This window comes from Alosa alosa, chromosome 1 (genome assembly GCF_017589495.1).
Source record: "Alosa alosa isolate M-15738 ecotype Scorff River chromosome 1, AALO_Geno_1.1, whole genome shotgun sequence".
In the NCBI taxonomy this organism is placed as follows: domain Eukaryota; kingdom Metazoa; phylum Chordata; class Actinopteri; order Clupeiformes; family Clupeidae; genus Alosa; species Alosa alosa.
The window spans coordinates 9,572,787-9,592,848 of record NC_063189.1 but is presented as its reverse complement, the minus strand read 5'-3'; the positions used below and the strand labels follow the sequence as shown (position 1 = coordinate 9,592,848).

General features: G+C 40.5%; 1 protein-coding gene across 1 annotated transcript in view; it reads left to right on the top strand.

Annotated features, from left to right (window-relative positions):
• Window positions 1–20,062, top strand: part of arhgap21b (Rho GTPase activating protein 21b) — a 69,327-nt gene continuing 49,265 nt past the window's right edge. Inside the window, 2 exon segments of the mRNA XM_048259226.1 lie at window positions 1–201; window positions 1,167–1,395. Coding sequence (XP_048115183.1) covers window positions 1,318–1,395 — 78 coding nt within the window. The 5' untranslated portion in view covers window positions 1–201; window positions 1,167–1,317.

The window sequence follows — 20,062 nt, the reverse complement described above, 5'->3', positions numbered from 1 at the left end:
AACAGTGCGCGGCGCGTGTATTTTGAGATGGATCTGGGAATTAGAAAAAACTTTTGCGTCGTAAAAATTGCTTAGAAAATCTAAACAGAACCAAACACCAGGGGATACTTCATTTTAAGCCAACTCCTTTGTAAAATAGTGGACTCTGGATAGTTTTCAATGGGCGTTTACCACTTTGTCACGGTGCTTTATTCCCAACAGGTAGGAGCAACCATTGTAAAGCTACCGAGGCATTTTTGTTGTGCTAGGTCGCTGCTACGCGAAGTTTTATTGGTTCAAAATATACATGTTTTGAGTTTTTGAAGTTGATATCGTTCTCGCTTTAGTTTTGTTTTGATCTTGTGTGTAATTCAATATATTAGATACCCATCATGGGAAACAATCAACTGTAATCCAAGTAACGATAAGCACGGTGAACGAGTGAACTATGGCTAGCTTGTGGCTACGGTTTACTAGTCCATGAGTTTTAACCCGCACCCACCACCTATTGATAGCTAATATGCTGTTATATACAAAACATTTAGTTGCATAGGTAATATCACACAGGTGTGTGACATTTCTCATCAAAGAGTGCGATAGCAGTTGTTTAACTACTTTTGCGAACTTCAGCCTACCACAAGATTAAACGTTGTAGCTTTGAAGTTTTTCACCGGTCGCTGTTTTTGCTAACCAGCTAGCTGGCTAACGTTATGCGCCGTGCGTGGTTGTGGTACTCATTTAAGTCCGAGAACAACAGGGGATCTCACACGAAAGCATGTGCCACTTTGGAATACTTTCTGTTTTTTTGGAAAGAACTCGAGTGTTTTTTTATTTTGTAATCAGTGGAAGCAAATTAATATTCGCAACCAAACATTATATTTGTTTGACTAGATAAATTATGAAAATGACCAGAAAAGTTGTTGAGCCGAGTGTGAGTTACTTGATTGTGTTAATCGCCTAAACAGATAACGTTCAAATAAACACCTAACATAACTAGTCTCGTTCACATGAAGCTGGGAAGTTGACTTGGATAGTGTATTATCTCTTCCGTGATCTGTCCATACGATTAAAAATGCTTCACGCTTAGTTAAGTTACTTTTTAGTTTGATTCACTGGAGCAATACAATGCTTTGGGAATAGCCTAAGTAAACTCCTCTGTGATTGTTTTCACCTGTTTATCAATACAGAGCTTGTTCGACAAAGAAATGAGGGAGGAACACGGAGTGGATTAGACTGGTCTTCCACTGATCGAGTCGGGATTGGAATTTATTCCAGTTTTCTGTCGGATATCACCTCAATGTGGGCTGCAGACAACCATCGCCTTTTTTGCGAAGTTAAATGATGGCGACACATTGGATGGGTCCGAGCGACGAGGACGATGATGCAAGACTCTCAGCCAGACTGCCCATGGGGGAGGTAAGTCTTTTATCAAATTGCCTCGTTTGGCATGGTGTCAACAATGGGTAAAACCATTTACTGTATGGTAAAAACCCTTTTACGCTCAGTAAATGAAGTCTAACCACAGAAAATAGAGTATTCGGGAAGTTCTTGCTCAAAAAAGTCCACGTCAACCTTTTTTGTGTTGTGTGGTACTCCCTCGTATCCGTAGACCAACCGAGACATAACTTAGCTAAAAGTAGACCAGTGACACATTTGTTTCCCACGCAGTGGTGGTGACTGTCGAGACAGTAAACAATGTGTCGACTGAAGTAGTGGAAGTCATGCGTGGCTACTGGCTGATGTAAACACTGGCATATCTATGGTGTCTGAATCTTTCATAGATATGATTATCAACTGAACAGGAGTTTTGCGTGGCCAATACCTTGTTTCACCCCATGGTAATATGTATCCAGCGTATTCAGAACGTTCAATATGACCAGGAGCAAAACAAAGCGAAAGGTATTTCCAAATGAAATTGTCCTTGGATGGTGAAGGATATTCTATTAAAGTGCAGCACATAGCAAAGAAGGCCTAACTAAATGGTTTCAGGCATGGTGATGTACTGGCTCAAACCAAAAGCCTGTCTGTTCATAATCATATTTTTTAATCTGTGTGCAAGCAGGAGATTGTCATCCATAGTTCATTTTCAGGTCTTTACTAGGTCATTTTTGATGAATTGGTGTTGGTTACATGAGGCTGCCGTTAACTATCATCAATGCATGCCTACCATATATGACTATAGATTTCTGGCAGTGATCTGACATGATATTAACATTTTCTCCCTACGGAACTGAAAATGTGCGCATGTTAATGATACTGTCAGTGAATTAACATCCGTGGCCTACTGGTTAGGGGTTCAGGCTTGTAACCCAAGGGTTGCAGGTTCAATCCCCGACATTTCACTTTTATATTAGTGAAACTGCTTGAAGTCTGTCCCTTCTTGCCAGTTACAGACGCATAGCCCCAGTCTATTATGCCACCCCCCCCCCCATCTGACTGTCCACTGTCTGAATGAAGACCTTTGTGTAAATCTACACTCTCCACATTGGCCATGGGTGGAAGTTCACCTATTTATAGGGTCTGCATATTTCTCTTCTCTTCCCCCACCACTGCTGCACTCCTCTAATCTAATATATTTCTCGGCTCCTGTTTTCCTTCCTCTGCTGAATCTCGTCTGAGGGATGGATGTCTTCTCTGCTCCATCGTCATAAACAGGTGCACAGTGTAAATTAATGCATCACAAAGGAAAGAGATGTTTGAGGTTTTGAGAGAAAAAGCCTGGGAAAAGAGAGGCAGACTTGGCAACGGATGGCATAATGGCTAAGGATGGAAAGAATGACTGGGACTTGACCCCTGTGAATTGCATGAGTTATGTTTTACAATCCAAAGCACTGTAGTGTAGAACTGGCATCAAAGGATGAAGGCTGTGTAGACTTTATCTTGTAATGTGGGGTGCAAGAGTACCAATCTGTAAAAAAGCTGTCGATCATATTGATCTGTTGTCATGAAATTCAACTGGTAAAGAACTGAACTGAATTATTGTCTTTGAACTGTAGCTATCTACGTTGAACCAAAACCAAACTACATCCCCTGTTGTGTGTGTTGTTTTGTGTTCAAAAAATAGGGAGACCATTACCTTTAGAAATAGGAAACATGTTTTGTTTGATGTGTTCTCATTCAGTTTGAAAGTCAGTAAATGAGAATTAAGTTCACAAGCATCCTTGCAAGTTGTCTCTTTTGCTGTTATAAATATCTTATCTCTGATGAAGAAATGGATAATGTTCACACAGGATGTCACAGGGTTATGTGTATATCATTCACTTTGTATACAACAGTGATACAACAAGTGTCATGCTGAAAATAGAATGTACCACAAGTCCACACCTTGTTAATTTCAGTGGATCTTGGTTTAGGAGCCTACTGTAAAATGAGATTTATTCAGAAGACCTAATTTTCCCCAAATCAGGACACCCCTCTGTTATGGTATTTAGTGGGCTGTTCTCTTTTCAGTCAAAACCCAATAGGCCGGTTGGGTCTGTATGGTGATGTCCTAACTGATCATTCACTGTCGGCTGGCTGCTTTGGTCGAAGAAGCATCTTTTTGTTTGGTATGCTGAATGATTTGGCCTTCGCCTGGTCCACCCTGGCACGGGGCAGACTGGTTCCCATCCCTCTCCGTCACCCAACGGAGAATCAGCCAAGTCTTTGCACCGGCGCTCTGTGAATGCATTGCCTAGGCTCTACTTAATGGACATATAATATCATATCAAAGTTGTTTTTGAAAATTATTATATAATTGTGTCTGGAAGAGAGGGGCCTGATTACAGTGGCTGCTCCAATGAGATGATTGTCCATTCAGTGTAAGTGGCACGTTTGGGGGAGCGTGGCTTCGACATGACTGCTGCTGGTGGCCTGAGGTGCACAGGCTACAGTGACTGGGGTCTGATCTGCAGCCTCGGGTGTGCCTCCACCCATCAGGTCTGTCCACACCAATTTTTAAAGGTTCACTTTCTTGTGTGATTAAGGATAGTGATGACAATTCTGACTTGCTTGGCATCTGTTTCAAAAAGCTGTTTCCTACGCACTTGCTGACTGGATCGCTTTTCATCCAGAACCCTGACTTGTGTAAGCTTATGGGTGTTTTTTATGGTTCACAGCTGTAAATTTGTCTTTTTGAAGGATCGTCTCAGGTCATTAAATTGGTGTTGGTGTTGTTTCTCTGTTAGTGATGTCTGTAGTCTCTGTGTGTGTGTGTGAGTGTTTTTTTAATGTGAGCTTTGGGCTTGGGCCTGGGTTTGTTTTTGCTGCTCTAGTTTGGCACCTCATTCACCCTGGACTGCAGCTGAGCGGAACAGGAAGCCGTAACACAGTGCTTATTGTCGAGTGTGCATGATCTGGTGACAAAGTTATGTCAAGTCAGCTTTAAATTAGAGTTGGCCCAGTGGATTCTCCCCACCCCCTTTTAAATCGAGTTGTTACACTGCCAAGGTGATGTTCAAGCAAGCGGCCCTCTGTCAATTCTTTCCCCCTCGCTCATTGTTTTTCAAGGGGACATGTCAGTCCTGGCAGAGAGCCACATGTTTAGCCTACAGGCTTTCTCCTGTTATGTCAGTCATATCTGTGTTGTTTTCCACATGACTCTTTATCACGTTATTCTTATTACCGTATACCCTGAGAAGGTTAAACCAGCAGATTCAGGCTGGGTCAGTGGTCCAAGAATCCCAAGAAAGAACATCAAAAAGTGTTTTACAGCAAAATTTACAGGAAAAATAAAAGTATATGTGTCATTCAGGCACTGCTCTGTGTTTTAGTTTACAGACTAAACGAAAAAGAGCAAATTGAGCCACATATTGAAGACTTTTTACCAATCTTTACCAGTTATTATAGCTTAAGCCTAGTTTTCATGAATCATAGTTTTCTGTGGTAGGTAGCTGAACGCACCTGTTGTTTGCTACTGCCTCCCAAGCTATTGTGTTCCTGGTTGCAAACCTAGTAATGTAAGAATGGGTTTTACAGCAAAGTGTAAAAATATATTGCTAAAATGCATCACAATTTGGCCTAACCACCTAGCTTTCATCGGTGCAAAAGGCTGTTAATACAATGCTAACCAACAAAAGCACACTTAGTATAGCAATTAACTTTAGATAAGTTAAACAGCAACCAAGAAACAGTTTGCAACATAGCCTGAGGCAAAGTTTAGTGTCTCAAAATCAGCTCACCAATAAAAGGCAGTTTTGGGTTCAACGTGATCACAGCCACTTGTGGATTATGTTGGAAGGCTACCCACAGACATGAAATAGTCGCTAGTGATAGTGAGTTTCTGATATTAGTGTAGTGTGTGTGCCATTCTCAAACGTTAATCTGCTTGTTTTCACACTAGAGTTGAAACAAGGTGTAAGATACTAGGCTGCCTGAGGACTGTTACTGATTTACATTTTAATGACTAGTTTGTTGAACGGTTGTCTGTCTTAGTCTAGGTTTAAACCAGGTATGGAAAGCTGTCCATTAGAGAAAAAGAAATCCAAAAAACCAAGAGACTGAATCATTACGATTTAGATTTAGTGTGAATGAACTGGTAGGCTAAGGAGAGAGAATTTTGTAAATGAGTAAATTAGCAACTGGGATTTCAACGCAGAACATCTCATCTCTTCAGAAACCTGATGCAGATGGGCATACAGGATAATTTTGGATTCAGATGGAGTATCTAATCCAAAATGCGGGCATGTTGGTCTCTGTATCTTGAGCCCCTAACCAGTATGTTGATTTAGCCTAAACATGGGGCCATCCTTAAAAATATTCTTTTTTGCAGTTACAGCCAAAAATAAAAATAAAAATGGGTCGGTAGGTAGGTCAATATTTTTTTTTTTTTCAAGATTCAAAGTAAAAAAAAAAAAAAGTAACATTATGGTCATGGTGATTACGTAGGAATGAATTTACACAAATGTGCATATCGTGACGTAGAAAGCACGTCAACCCGTGCTTTCAGGCGCACCACTGCAAACCTCATTCTGATGCAGGTTATATAGACCAGCCTTTCTCAAACTTCTTTGACCTGAGGCCCGGTCATGGCAGACTTTGGGGTCATAGGGCTCATCTACATGTACCCAGAAAGAAGGCTACAATAGCTTTTGGCCACGTTATATTGAAATTTGACTATACAATACTCAATGCTATACAGTGTATTATACAGTCTCTGCTCTGTTTCTATGGAAGTTCCAAAAAACAACGTTGTTCTATTAAGTTTCGTTAAATTAATAAATAAATAAATAACCTTCCAACAGGTTGAAGCGGAGCTTTGATACCAACGTTATCGAATAGTTTCAGTTTCTCTCGCGCAGACGCGCATTGAATGAATGCTCATACCACCACTTAATTGTAGGGCTCCATGTTTAATGACATCGATAGCAGAAGCGTTTGTTTTTTTTTTTAAATTCGGTCCAGCGGTTTCTTGATCAACTGCGCAGCAAATTATCAGATGAAGCACCGGGCCTAATTTCACTCCACTACTCCGTGGACCAGCAGTCTCCACGTTGCGGACCCATATTTTGAGAAATGCTAAATAGACCACAACCAATTTCAATACCTCGACACGGTCACCGTTAGACTAGCGGGGAGAAGGGATGGGAAAAGATCTGGGCACAGTTCTTCCAGAACTTCGTGCCAAGTAAAAGCGTTATCAGTTTGTGTGAATGAAACGAAACGTAGGGCCATAGTGTGACATGCGTAAAACCAATGGTGTAGAGATGACGCCACAGGGTTTGATTTAGGTGAGCTACGTTTGCATGTAGGCAATTTATATTCACAATACTTAGGCCTACTAAAATAAATATTTTTTTATTGCATTTGTATTGGTTGTTTAGAGTAAAAAAAACAATCGGTCGGTATTAACGCAAGTTTACAACCGGCAAGTCGGTCGGACTAAAAGGGGAAAAAATAAATATTTGGGTCGGTTCTAAATTGACAGGGTCGGTCGGGTTACGGCAAACGAAAATATTTTTAAGGATGGCCTGGGTTTGCAATAATCTTGATTTAACATGATTAATTAAGCCACAAAAAAAAATATTTTAATACATTTTAATAACTGTGCATGTTGTTTGAGTCTTGCTCTCATATTGTCATTGTCTTCTGATATGCCATTGTCTCATAATCGCATCATGACATGAGGGAGAATGTTGACTGTTTACCTAAAGTACACACAACAAAAATAGTAATTGAATATCAATATATTGCAATTGAAATAAGTATACTTTTGATCCCGTGAGGGAAATTTGGTCTCTGCATTTATCGCAATCCGTGAATTAGTGAAACACATTCGGCACACAGTGAACACACAGTGAGGTGAAGCACACACTAATCCTGGCGCAGTGAGCTGCCTGCAACAACAGCGGTGCACGGGGAGCAGTGAGGGGTTAGGTGCCTTGCTCAAGGGCACTTCAGCCGTGCCTACTGGTCGGGGTTCGAACCGGCAACCCTCTGGTTACAAGTCCGAAGCGCTAACCAGTAGGCCACGGCTGCCCCCTTCACGGCTGAAATATGGTCAAATGTGACCCATAAAGTAGAATAATGTTTAAACTTATGTTTGGTCTAAGATGTACATCCCTAGAACTACTGAATTCTAGGTGCTGCTAAGGGTTGCGGTGTCAGATACACCATCTCATGCCACATATAAGTCCTGTAATGTTCTCAGTACACATGGAAAGCCTGCATTCCTGTTTGTGCAAGAACATGCTGATGCACCATCTTGAGCACTATTGAAAAATCAACCTCAGGCTTTTGTTTACACTGCCTCACCTGTGACCTGTTCCCACAGCTTTGATCGCTACCACACCTCTAAACCAGCCAATGCTTTATTCACCTGTAGTGCTTAAGCCAGTGTGGCTTACTGTTTGGACACTGCGAAAGAACTACATATTCTGTCCTTCAATGTTGGTATAGAACTAGGGATTTTGAGATTAACTGTTTCATGGATTATCTCAGTTATACAATTAAAATGGATATGCCAATGTTTTAAATTCAGAAGAGGTTTAGAGGTTGATGTAGAGACGATCCCATGGCAAGAATGTTATTTTTATAGAATGGTGCTCTTACAAATGCATATTTTCCAATAATTAGTTTTAGATCGATCAAGATTAGTTTCAAGTATAGCCTAGATTGTTCCCCCAATTTACAGAACCAACAAATGAATAAAAATGCAATAGATTAGACGTTTACAAAACCATTTCAACTCCATTTTTCCCTTATAGTGCTACATTTTGAAATGGAAAATGTTTTTTTTTACAATTAACTGTATCACCTTTCAATTAACATCAACTCTAACTAAACAACATGCAATGCATTCAAGTCAACTAGATCTCTACCGAGAAAAGTTGACAAATAGTAGGATACTTTGCAACTGCTTTTTACCAAGGTGCAGTCATTGGTAATACATGAGGACCAAATTGGAACTCGACCCCGTCTGACCAGATTATGTATTTTAATGGTCAGGGAGAAAATTAAATGAGAATTGCTATTTTACATGTGATTCAGATTCATCGTCCTGTCAATATCATGGGCTATGTCAAAATATCCATGTAATAAGCAATATAAATGGTGTCACCAGCATTGACCAAGTTGGACAGTGGCCACACAACTATTATAAATCTGTATATAAACCGTTGAGGTCCATTGGTCATGAAGCTCTGGGTAATGCATATGATCTTGAGCTTGACCCCTCTCAGAGAGAAATGCGATTGAATTATAGCACTATTTCTTCGGCACTCCTCTCCTATGCAGGCTGGCCAGACCCTTGTTAAAGACCCAGTGTCTGCGATTTCCCACGGCCCAGCCACCCGTCCAGGAGTCATGTGATTAACCCAGCCAGAACAGAGAGGGGAAAATGGATCCTCAATTTAATAGAGAAGGTCAATTGGCTCCAGCCAGCCTCTAGTTTCTCCTTCCCAGAACATTCTGGAAGTGTTTTTCGAATGGCCTGTGCTGAGGGCTCTTTGTTTCTCTTCACTAAAGGGCCGGCCATGTGCTCCTGTGTCAAGCTCACTGAATTACAACCCTTCCACTAATACTGTCTTACTGTTAGGGTTTGAGAGAGTTTTCTTAGGACAATAAAGCCATCTCCCTGGTTCGTCTGTCATAACAGTGGAAGAACTCAAATGTGAAGGGCAGTTTTATTCCCTCAGCCAACAGTGTTGCCGTCATCCAAGCTCGGGTTTCTCTCATGCTTCCTTGACACTGGCCAGGTGTGTAGGTTTCAGATTCCATCGTCGGTTAATGTGCATGTTTTCGACAGTAATGCTTATACAACTGACTATGTTGCAGTGGCATTTCAGCACAGCATAGCACAGCACAGCACAGTGCTGCACTTGATTCCAATAAGACAGCAAAAGGCAACGTGTAATCGGCTCTGCTCTCCTCAAAAATTTCTGACTAAACTTCCTCTGGAGAAGAAAGAATAATTGGCTGTTTGGGTGTCTGTATACATTTCCTGATGTTTTGGGGACGAGAATAGACAATGCCATCATTAATACTGTTGTATTTCAAGCATACCTGTCTGTAAAAGCAACGGTACATTATTATGACCGCCCTTGGCGCGCGATCATATAGGTTTAGTCAGATTTTTTTTTTTTTCTTTTTCTTTTTAGATGCCCAAATTTCCGTCAATGATTCCCGGGACACTGAAAGACCGGGGTACCACGAAACTTGGTGGACATGTAACCCCACATGGATAGCATGGAACCATCGTTTTCGTTTTGATCTGTAGCTCCCCAGCTGAATTGGACCCCGAAAGGAGGGTAGGGCGAACACAGTTTTCTGTGAATATCTCGAAAACCGTAGGGTTTAGGAGGACCATTTTTTTTTTTTGTATGTTGATCTCAAGGGGCCATGTCAACCCATTCCATAACCACTCATTTCATGTATAAGCCACCTAGTTAAACACAAAAAGTAAAAATGAGGTGGTGTAATTGAAGGTATCTGTGACCTAACATAGTCAAAACTGCACGAAATTGGAAGTGTAGGATCATTATGACACCCTCTGTATGCACGCCAAGTTTTGTGGAATTCCGTTCATGGGGGCCACACAATAAATTAATTTATGTTACTATACACCAACTGGCCTGTAGGTGGCGGAGACAGTTTTCTGTGAATATCTCGAGAACCGTGGGGCCTAGGAGGTCCACCTTTTTTGTATGTTGGTCTTAAGGGGCATGTCAACCCATCCCATTACCACTTATTTCATGTATAGCCACCTAGTTAAAATTAAAAAGCAAAAAATTAGGTGTTTTCATCTCAATATCTCTGGCTGACAAGGTCAAAACTGCACGAAATTAAAAGTGTAGGATCATTATGACACCCTCTGAATGCATGCCAAGTTTTGTGTACTTTCGTTCATGGGGGCCTTACAATAAAATAATTTATGTGTACATTTAGTGGCGCATACACCAACAAGGATTTCGGGACACTGAAAGACCGGGGTACACAAAACTTGGTGGGCATGTACCCCACATGGATAGCATGGAACCGTCATTTTTCGTTTTCATCTGCAGCCCCCGCTGGACTGGACCCCGAAAGGAGGGTAGGGCAGACACAGTTCTCTGTGAATCTTTTATGGTATGTTGGTCTCAAGGGCCCACATCAACCTGGCTCATAATCACTCATTTGTGATTTGCCCCGGTAAAAATGAAAATCAGTAGCATTAAAAGAAAGCCAAAATAAATATTCATCATCATCATCATCATGGCTGCATTTTCAGTATTGGCGAGAAGTAGTCGTTTGTCCACTAGATGGCGCATCGTTGCAGTGAGACGTAATTTTGTTGGAAGTTAAAAGTGGGTTGGAAAAACAATGGGACGCTTCATACAAGGACTGTAATTTACCGCAGCCGAACATCTAATAAGGATAGGACGATGTTCACATGAAGTGTAATTCCCATTTCTTCTTGAAGCGAAATAAATCTGAGGATGTTTATCGGACATGCTTGGTTTTACTGCAGGAATACGTTAATCTTGTAATATCAATAAGGACCTAGGTAATGTTACCGTTAAGCGTTGGTTGAGTGATGGAGGCATTTGATTTATTGCATTTGTAGAAAACTATAAATGCGGTTATACCAAGCAAATGTATAGCAGCACTGTTTGTATCTTTCGACTGTCATTTATTGCGTGCTACAAAAAATCATTCTGTGCAATGGAAGATTTACCAACGTTACACCGGTCTGATACAGTTTTGCCTATACATGCGTGAGACTGAGGCGCCTGTTTATTTTGTTTTTAAGTGCGTGCAGGGGTGTGAGGGAATCGATGTGCTTTGATTGCAGCTTGGTAGTTGTAGTCTGTGAAATTAAAAAGCACGTGTGTGTGAAGTATCCAAACAATGACACCTTCATTTCATTATGGCTGCTTTAGCAAAACACCTTAAGTTACTGTGTAGTGGGTCCCATTTAGAAGTGGCTACTTCATTGGCGCTTTCCTTGACTCATGGAGCTGCGTGAATTTTATTACAACTTTTTCCCGCGATATGACAGTTTAAGTCAGCTTGATACTGTAAGGCGAAGCCATTGGTTTCCCAAGGAGATTTTATTTGTGTGTAGCCAGCATAGCCTATTGACAATTTATGTTGTAAATAGGCCTACCTTATAATCCTACCTGTAGTTTAGGGAAGCTAACAGCTTTCTATTAGGATCTAGTTTGTTAGTTACCGTTTGTCATAACTCCCTGATGCATTTTGCATTTAGAATAGCCAGAGCGTGTATATCTCAATCGGAAAATTAAACAATATCGGGTGCCTATGGACTAGGCTGGGTGAACCCAGCCTGATCTGCCCGCTATTTATTTTTTGATTTCTTAAAAGATTGAGCTTGGTCTGATGAAAGCCAGACTAGCCATGGACCTCAGTTAAACAATGCAAGGGAACATGAATCAGCCTATATTTGCACTAACAATACCGGACAAAAGCTCTTCAACTTTGGCCCGTTAAAATGTGTATGAACAGTCTAGCGACGCATTTCATCAAGGCCCATTTGGACATGTCAGTTATTTGCACCACTGGTTAGATGTAAAACAGCATTTCGTTTCAGACTAGGCTACTGTTACCTAATTTGTGCATTAACAATAACGTTTCAGACTACTGTTACTTAATTTGCAGACTACTGTTACTTAATTTGTGCATTGACAATAAAGTATTACATGAACTAAAGATTACTAAAATCTTATGTAGAAGAAGAAACATTCACAAAAAATCCATCCATCCAAAAATGACCTTTGTTTTTGATAGCTGTTGAAAATGGCATGGAACTGACAGAGATGTTTTTGTTTAAAAATACATAAAAAATAAATAAATAAATAAATAAATAAATAACATTATGCTGATACCTTTTGCTTTTCCCAAATACAATGTAGCCTACAGGTGTAAGTTCTAGTTGTGTTGGGAGTGCTCTTTTTAAAAAAATCATTTGAATTGATGAATGTGTTGGTGATCTGTAAACCAAGATTCATTCCTGTAAAATTGGCGTACAGCAATGGCCTTGCAGGTGTGTGGAATGTGTGGCGTTGGCTTTTGCAGCTGTGTGTAGAATGTGCTAGTGAATGGAGACGTGGTGGAAATAGTTTGTAAAATTAAGTTCTATTCATGTCGAGCCTCCCCTCCCCTTTCAGCCGATGAGCTCAGTTTCTCCACAGAGCATGTCATGTGGCCGGCCAGAATCTCACAAGTAGTCGGCAGGATGAATGACCAGGACAAACGGCACCACTTCCATCAATTGGCAATGGTGCTATGAGATCAAGCTGCTACTCTAAAAGATATATTTTATACCGTATTGCTCTTTGTTAATGATGGACGATGATGTTTCTTTGCACTTCGGACACATTAAACTCACATGGAATGTATATGGGACTATCGGAGTGGATGTGTTTCTGTACTTGCCATGTCACTGTAAACAGGAAGACATCTGCCTCATTAAGTCCAGGCTTTCACGGAACAGTGCTGGGTTTGATCAGCCTGTGCCTCAGAATTCGACAGCCATCAGCTAACTCGAGTTATCTGGAGCCTCCGGTGTGGTTTAGCACACTTACACACCGCTACCCTGTCATAGATAGATTTCTCTCATATTAATTGTTAAATGTAGATAATTCTGCCTTTGAATGAACCATAACAGGTTCTTATGTATCCTAGGTCAGCTTATTGTTGTGGACTATTGTTGTTTTGATGTGAATGACAAGAGTGGTCCATTTGCCTAGATGCAGAGTAGCAAGAAGACCAGATAGCAATTACCCTTGTTCAGGCCATCCTTAAAAATATTTTCGTTTGCCGTAACCTGACCGACCCTGTCAATTTAGAACCGACCCAAATATTTATTTTTTTCCCCTTTATTTTTTTTTATACTCTAAACAACCAACACAAATAAAATACTATTTATTTTAGTAGGCCTAAGTATTGTGAATATAAATTGCCTACATACAAACGTAGGCTCTCTTAAATAAAACCCTGTGGCGTCATCTCTACACCATTGGTTTACGCATGTCACACTATGGCCTATACGCTTCGTTTCATTCACACAACGACAACGCTTTTACTTGGCACGAAGTTCTGGAAGAACTGTGCCCAGATCTTTTCCCATCCTTTCTCCCCTCTAGTCTAACGGTGACTGTGTTGAAGAATTGAAATTGGTTGTGGTCTATTCAGCATATCTTATGCAAGCATCATGCAACCATGCAAAAGCAATGAAATTATATCTTACATTAGTAAAGCAGTCCTCTGATGTGCATGTCACAAAACATTTAAGTGAAAGTGCATGTATAACAATATAGGCATAATAATGATTGTGATAATGATATGGGATAATTGATTGGGGGGGGAGTGGGGTTGGGTATGTGTAGATGAGCCCTATGACCCCAAAGTCTGCCATGACTGGGCCTCAGGTCAAAGAAGTTTGAGAAAGGCTTTTCTACATAACCTGCATCAGATTGAGGTTTGCAATGATGCGCCTGAAGGCACGGGTTGAGGACCCAGTCAGTTACGTCACAATATGCACATTTGTTTAAATTTATACCTACGTAATCACCATGACCAAAATGTAAAAAAAAAATTTACTTTACGTCTTGAAAAAAAAAAAATATTGACCTACCTACCGACCCATTTTTTTTTTTTTTTTTGCCTGTTACTGCAAACAAGAATATTTTTAAGGATGGCCTCAGGTATCACACGCACGCATGGTGCCACTGCGAGGCATAGTGAGGGTAAACACAAAACACCAGAAGTTTTTCTCCTGAAGTATGACCCTTAAAGCAACACCAAAGAGTTTTTTTGTACCTTAAAATAATGTTTCCAAAATTGTTTCAGTGGTTCATCAACTCGTTATAGGGTGAACAGCACTTCTGCATTCGCTTCGCGGCCCTCTTTCGGCTATAACCGCACTATGTAAGTTAGCCAGATCGGGTAGCGGATCTGTAGTTCAATGGAATGAGACATAAGAAACTACAAATTTGACTTGCACGATGTCGCAATACATCGTACTTTCATAAAATCATGCAACATATAGCCTACCTTGTCTGTGGACATCGTTATTTGCAAAGCCGGTGCTGGATAAACAAATAGCGTGCGTGCAGAGGAAAAGTTCTTTGGTGTTGCTTTAAGGCTTAATTTCTCCTTAGATAAGGGGTTTATTTAAGGGTGTTGCACAGAATAGCTTAAATTGTTTCTTTAGTTAAGGAAAAACGTTAAGGGATACTGCATTGAAAGGGATTTACCGTCACGAAAATTCTATTGAGATTGTTCAACAGCTGTAACTAACTGGCTAGTAGGTGATGTTGTTAGTTAGCAACCCACCGAACACAGTGAAGTTTAATGAGCTTATCATTCATCTCACCTTAAGAATATGTTATAGGCATGCACTGACAATACTAGCTGGCTAGTTAGAAATGATCCTGACTGTCATCAGTGCACCAAAACATCCACATCCACATGAAGTAACGTTAGCCTACCACTAACGTCATGTAAACCACACAATAACAATAAGGCATGTTTCTGATAGGCCTATTTGACAGAGTAAGCATATTAGCAGAGAGGTTTCATTTGAAATTGTATAATTTTCAAAAACGTATAAAGTTGCACTACTTTTTGTATTGGTTTTATAGGCTACAAGATGTAAAATTTGCACAGTAAAAGTTCTGTATTTTGACTGCAATTGTCTTTGCATTCTGATTAGATTCTTCATTAGAATCATGAGTGGCTCTTTAAACAGCATCATTTCCTGGGGCTATGCAAAACTGCATTACCACTAGTGTAGAGTTATTCTACATCATAACAGTAAAATAGACCAACCTTAGTCAATGTACTGCAGCAATTCCTCTCTCAACCTGTAGAAAATGCTGTGAACATCTGATTATGCATGGAAAAAAATACCGTTTAATTTAGAAAAATACTGTGATGGTCATACCGCCCAGCACTAGTTTAACCCCTTGCAGTCAAATTATACTTTAACTCTGGAACAGTCCTACTTGGTCTTTGGAACAGAGTTGTGTATACAAGCTGATCCTACCATATCATGGCACTTCAGTTCATGTCTGTTTACCATTTATGTGACTGCCACTGATAGCCAAATGAAGTGTGTGTGTGTGTGTGTGTCCTATTAGTGTGTGTGTGTCTGCCTTTTCTTCCTTGTTCCTTGGTATTTCAAGACTATGTCTATGGCAGTGTGGCCTTTGTGACTTTCTTTGAGTGGTGGGTTGGACCAAGGTGAGTGTTTTTGCTTTGCATGAGTGCCTAAAGGGAGTTTGTTTTGCAAATACAGTCTAGTGTGCAGGGGTTCAGGGAGACTGAAAACACACATGCACAGCGCATGTACACAACTTTGCACACTGTGCAGTAGGTTTGTTTTATAAGGGAAGTCTGCAATGTACAGGGACATTGTTCAGTATTGCAATGAGGATATGACCATAAATAAATAAACAACAAATGAATAAACAAATATTGAAGTATGTAAGAGTTTCTATTTCTTTCTGCCTCAATTGGTATACTACTGTTAACATAGATCCCAGACATTGAATAGTCTACCCTGAATAGCTCCCCACTGAATACAGAAGTCAAATTTCAAACATGCTTTTATTGATAGCCTATATAATTTACAGATAATAATACACAGACCACTTCCTTAACCTTTAAATCCTTTACTATGTTTTCTAATCTGCATTTAGAAATTGCCATGTATGGGAAGACTTGGTTGGGTGGTCGTGATATAAAAAGCCTAACCACATTGTAAATGTGGCAGCTTAACTTAAAAATCATGACGATTGAAGTCTTTCATCTTAACCACACCCAAGGTACTTATTATTATTATGAGGGGATCTGCCTTACATGGTCCATTCTGGTGGCCTATCATGATTTTCTGTTTTCCCAAGGAAATGTCTTCATTTCAACTCTTCCGCCATGTCTGGTTTCACAACTGGGTTTTAATAAAAGTTTAATAAGGTTTCTTCCGGTTTGTCCAGTCTTGATTGTCCTCTGACATTCTTTGGGTGTAACAAGAATATGGCATTTATGTAGGCTAGGTTTAGGGACTGTTGGAGCGCCTTAACATACTTATTTAGCTTAGTACATTGACTGCCTTGGGAATATTTACCCTCCATGAAGTTCCGTTATGAGTTCAGTTTCATCCAGCTTTGGATCAAGGATGGCTCAATGGGCAACTTTGAGCTCCGGTGTTTTTAACCTTCCAAAAAGCACGCTGTTTCCTCTTTGCTCTACTTAGTGTGAGAGTGGTGAAATCTTCCCTTGATGGAGTCGTCTTGTCTTCCTTCTGCTGTGGATAACTAAATAATGCCATCTGGAGATAGCAGAGAGGACTGTTATGAAAGAGTCTTAATGAAAGAGCACTAGTTGTGGAGTGTTTGTTTCTCCTGAGGACGCAGCCAGCCTGTAGGCTCACTTGAAGCGCTCGGTGTGTTGCCAGGTGGCAAGAGATATTGGATAGGGTACACTAAATGACCCTGTCTTCATCTCTGACTGTATTTAGCTGATCTCTCTCTCTCTCTCTCTCTCTCTCCTTCTCTCTCTCCCTCTCCCTCCCTCCCTCCATGTTATGCTGATATCTTGTCTCATGTTAAACGGCAGCGTTAATTCCATGTTGAGATTTTCTGTCTTATTTGCCTGGAATGAGAACATCCTCTGCTTCTCTGCCCACTTGAATGAATTTCCTAAGTCTCCCACATAAGAGAACTGTGGCTCAAAACTCCCTGAAATGGCTGTGCGTAGGCTTTAGTATGTTGCCTAACGTGCTGATACAGAGCTGTTGTGTGGCCTGGTATTCCAGTCCCGTCCCAGACACTTTCACTTTGGCCTGAAGTAAAGTTAGCAAAACATGTCCTGCCTTCACTCCAAAATCATGTTTGCAGATTGCATTTTCTATTCTCAATATGCAAAACTCCCAGTGCAGATTCCATTGGCCTGTGTTGTAGGCTATTTTCATAAGTAGATAAGATGTGATTTGCTGTTGCAGTGATAAGGACAGGGAAGGATTGTGAGGCCTCAGCTGCAGTTCAGAGTCTGGTTGTGATTCATGGTGCACTTTTCAGAATGCTGCTATTGTCAGGCGGGTGACTTCGGTTGATTAGGGTGTTGCGACTTTTCTTTGAACTTTGTGTGAGTCTGTGTGTGTGTGTGTGTGTGTGTGTGTGTGTGTGTGTGTGTGTGTGTGTGTGTGTCAGCATGCATGTGCACTCATGTGCGCATGTTTTTTTTTTTAAGTCATGATTAGGGCTGGGATAAACGATTATTTTTTAAACGATTAATCTAGCGATTAATCTAGCTAATAGCAACTTATACATGTTGATTTCCATATCTGAATGAAAAAAACATGAATTCCTTAACATTTTCCAATTGAAAACAAACCAATTTGGAATATATGTTTATTGCTCTTAAGATTCCAAAATAAAAGACTATACAAGTGCAAAGTAATGCATTCTTAGTCAGAGGTAGCATTCAGTTAATTTTGGGTGGCCCCCCAAAACATGTCCGTGGTATATAGCATCTGCCCCGCATGGGAGTATGACATCGTCAAACTATAACCTCCGTAATTCCCCCATTCATTCTCTATAGCGAGTCTTAACAGTACACGTGTAATACTCTTTTTGTTTTGGCGCTGTTTCGCGTTTGCCATCGAAAACGGAATGCAATGTAGGCCTACTTGCAAACAATGTAAGAGGCCTATGCTGACTGTATCAGTGCTCAAAGTATTCTAAAAGTTTATCAATGAATTGCTAATAACTAACTAACTTCTATTTAAGTCATATTTCTGGGACTTTCTGGGATAATTATTTCTATTTTTATATCCACTCGTTCAAATGTTCATACAAATTCACAATTCACAAAGTTCTCATCAGGTGAGTGAAAGTGGTCATTTCAGATGTTTTTGCCAGCACTTCATAAAACTCTCATAGTTTGAGAACTTTAAATTATTTGTAGGATATTGCTTGTTAACAATTTGAGCTGTGTATGCAAAGAGTTCAGAGTTCACACATTTTGAATATTTCATTTGAGCTACATTTTACACTGATATGGCATGATGGCAATATAAACACAGCTAGCAATGGTATTACAGTAGCCTATGATTACATGTAATGGAATATTCAACTAAGGTAGACTGTTTACAGCACTAAGCTATTTATGGTTACTGATATACTCCGAGTCTCTGGCCCTCTCTTAGAGCCAGGCATTTTGAGCTGGCCCTCGGAAGAAAAAGTTTGGGGACCACTGCTTTAAGACGACGTTCGTGAGGGAATCCCTGCAATTAACATTAACACCGTTAAAACGCTGCTGATGTGTGAATGCAATTCATAACGTAGTTAGTTCAAATAACGGTTCGTAGCCTACTTCTCCTTGGGACAAGCACTTTTGAGTCTTGGAAAACACTTTTCCATTTACATTGGGATTTTGCAAACATTCAGAGTCAATAAAATGAGCCCTGCATGAGTAACGAAATTGACAAGCAGATGTAAGTAAGCATGCTAAACTTGACATCCGAACAGTATTCTAACGTTAGCTTTGAGATACTGCTTGATTGCATAACTTAACTTAGTTTGGTCTCCTCAATGTAGGCTACTATGTTGTGATGAGACCTTAGCAGAGTTAACTTTTAATGCAGCAGTTTTGAACAAATTTGCCAGCATGGTCACGATGCTAAGCGGATTTAATAGCAATTTAACCCACCGTGTTCTATGCAATGCTTCTATGTTGCAACAACAATCCTTCAACAATCGTGAATATTTTGTTAAATGCACATGCAGAGGAGGAGCAGCGGGCTTGTTACAAGAGAGAGTGGCCAGGGCAAGGAAAGGCTGCGTGCGTAAAAAGCACAGCTCAATGATTTCGTGGCCCCCAGCCACAGATTAGTTAACATATGGGAAACACTGAAGGTGTAAAATTCAAAATATTTAGCGGCACACATTATGCTTAATGAATCGACGCGCATATTTTGCGTCGATGTCATCGATTACGTCAACGCGTTGTTCCAGCCCTAGTCATGCTACAGCTGTGAACTGAATGGCTTGGCTTCTCGCTTAAAGACAGGGTTATGTAACATGGGCTTGGTTCGTTTGCATAGGCTTCGAAACAAATGCTGTGGTCATGTCGAAAGTGAAGAGGGTATCCACACAGGACCGTGTCTACTAGTATGAGGGCAGTTACAGCAGATTTGTCTCTGAAAAGCTCCTCTTACTCTGGTCAAGAGTGGGCTGATGATCATTACGGGGTGCGCCAGTGAAATTGATGATTTTGACATTTCAGTCAAGTTAGTTAAGTAAGGCTATATGAACAGCCCAGTTGTGCAGTATGGCTTTTACATGGCAAGCCTCTGCATAGCAGAAATGTGTTTCATGTTGTAAACAAGCTCAAAAAAAATAAAAATAATATCAAGCCATTTCAACCCAACTTTTATTTGATCATGTCATGGGCCCAACTATAGGCTATGATTCAGGTCTTTGTCATTGCTTTGTCTCTGTTTCATAGTTGTCACTCAGCTCTCTTGTGAAGTATATGTGCAACTCTTTATATTGTCCATGTGAGGACTGCACACATGGGTCAATCCAGAGGTGGTATTTCGGGAGCGGACCGTTTGCAGGGGTGTGGGTAGCTGGGGAGGTGTTGGCCTGGAATTTATTGG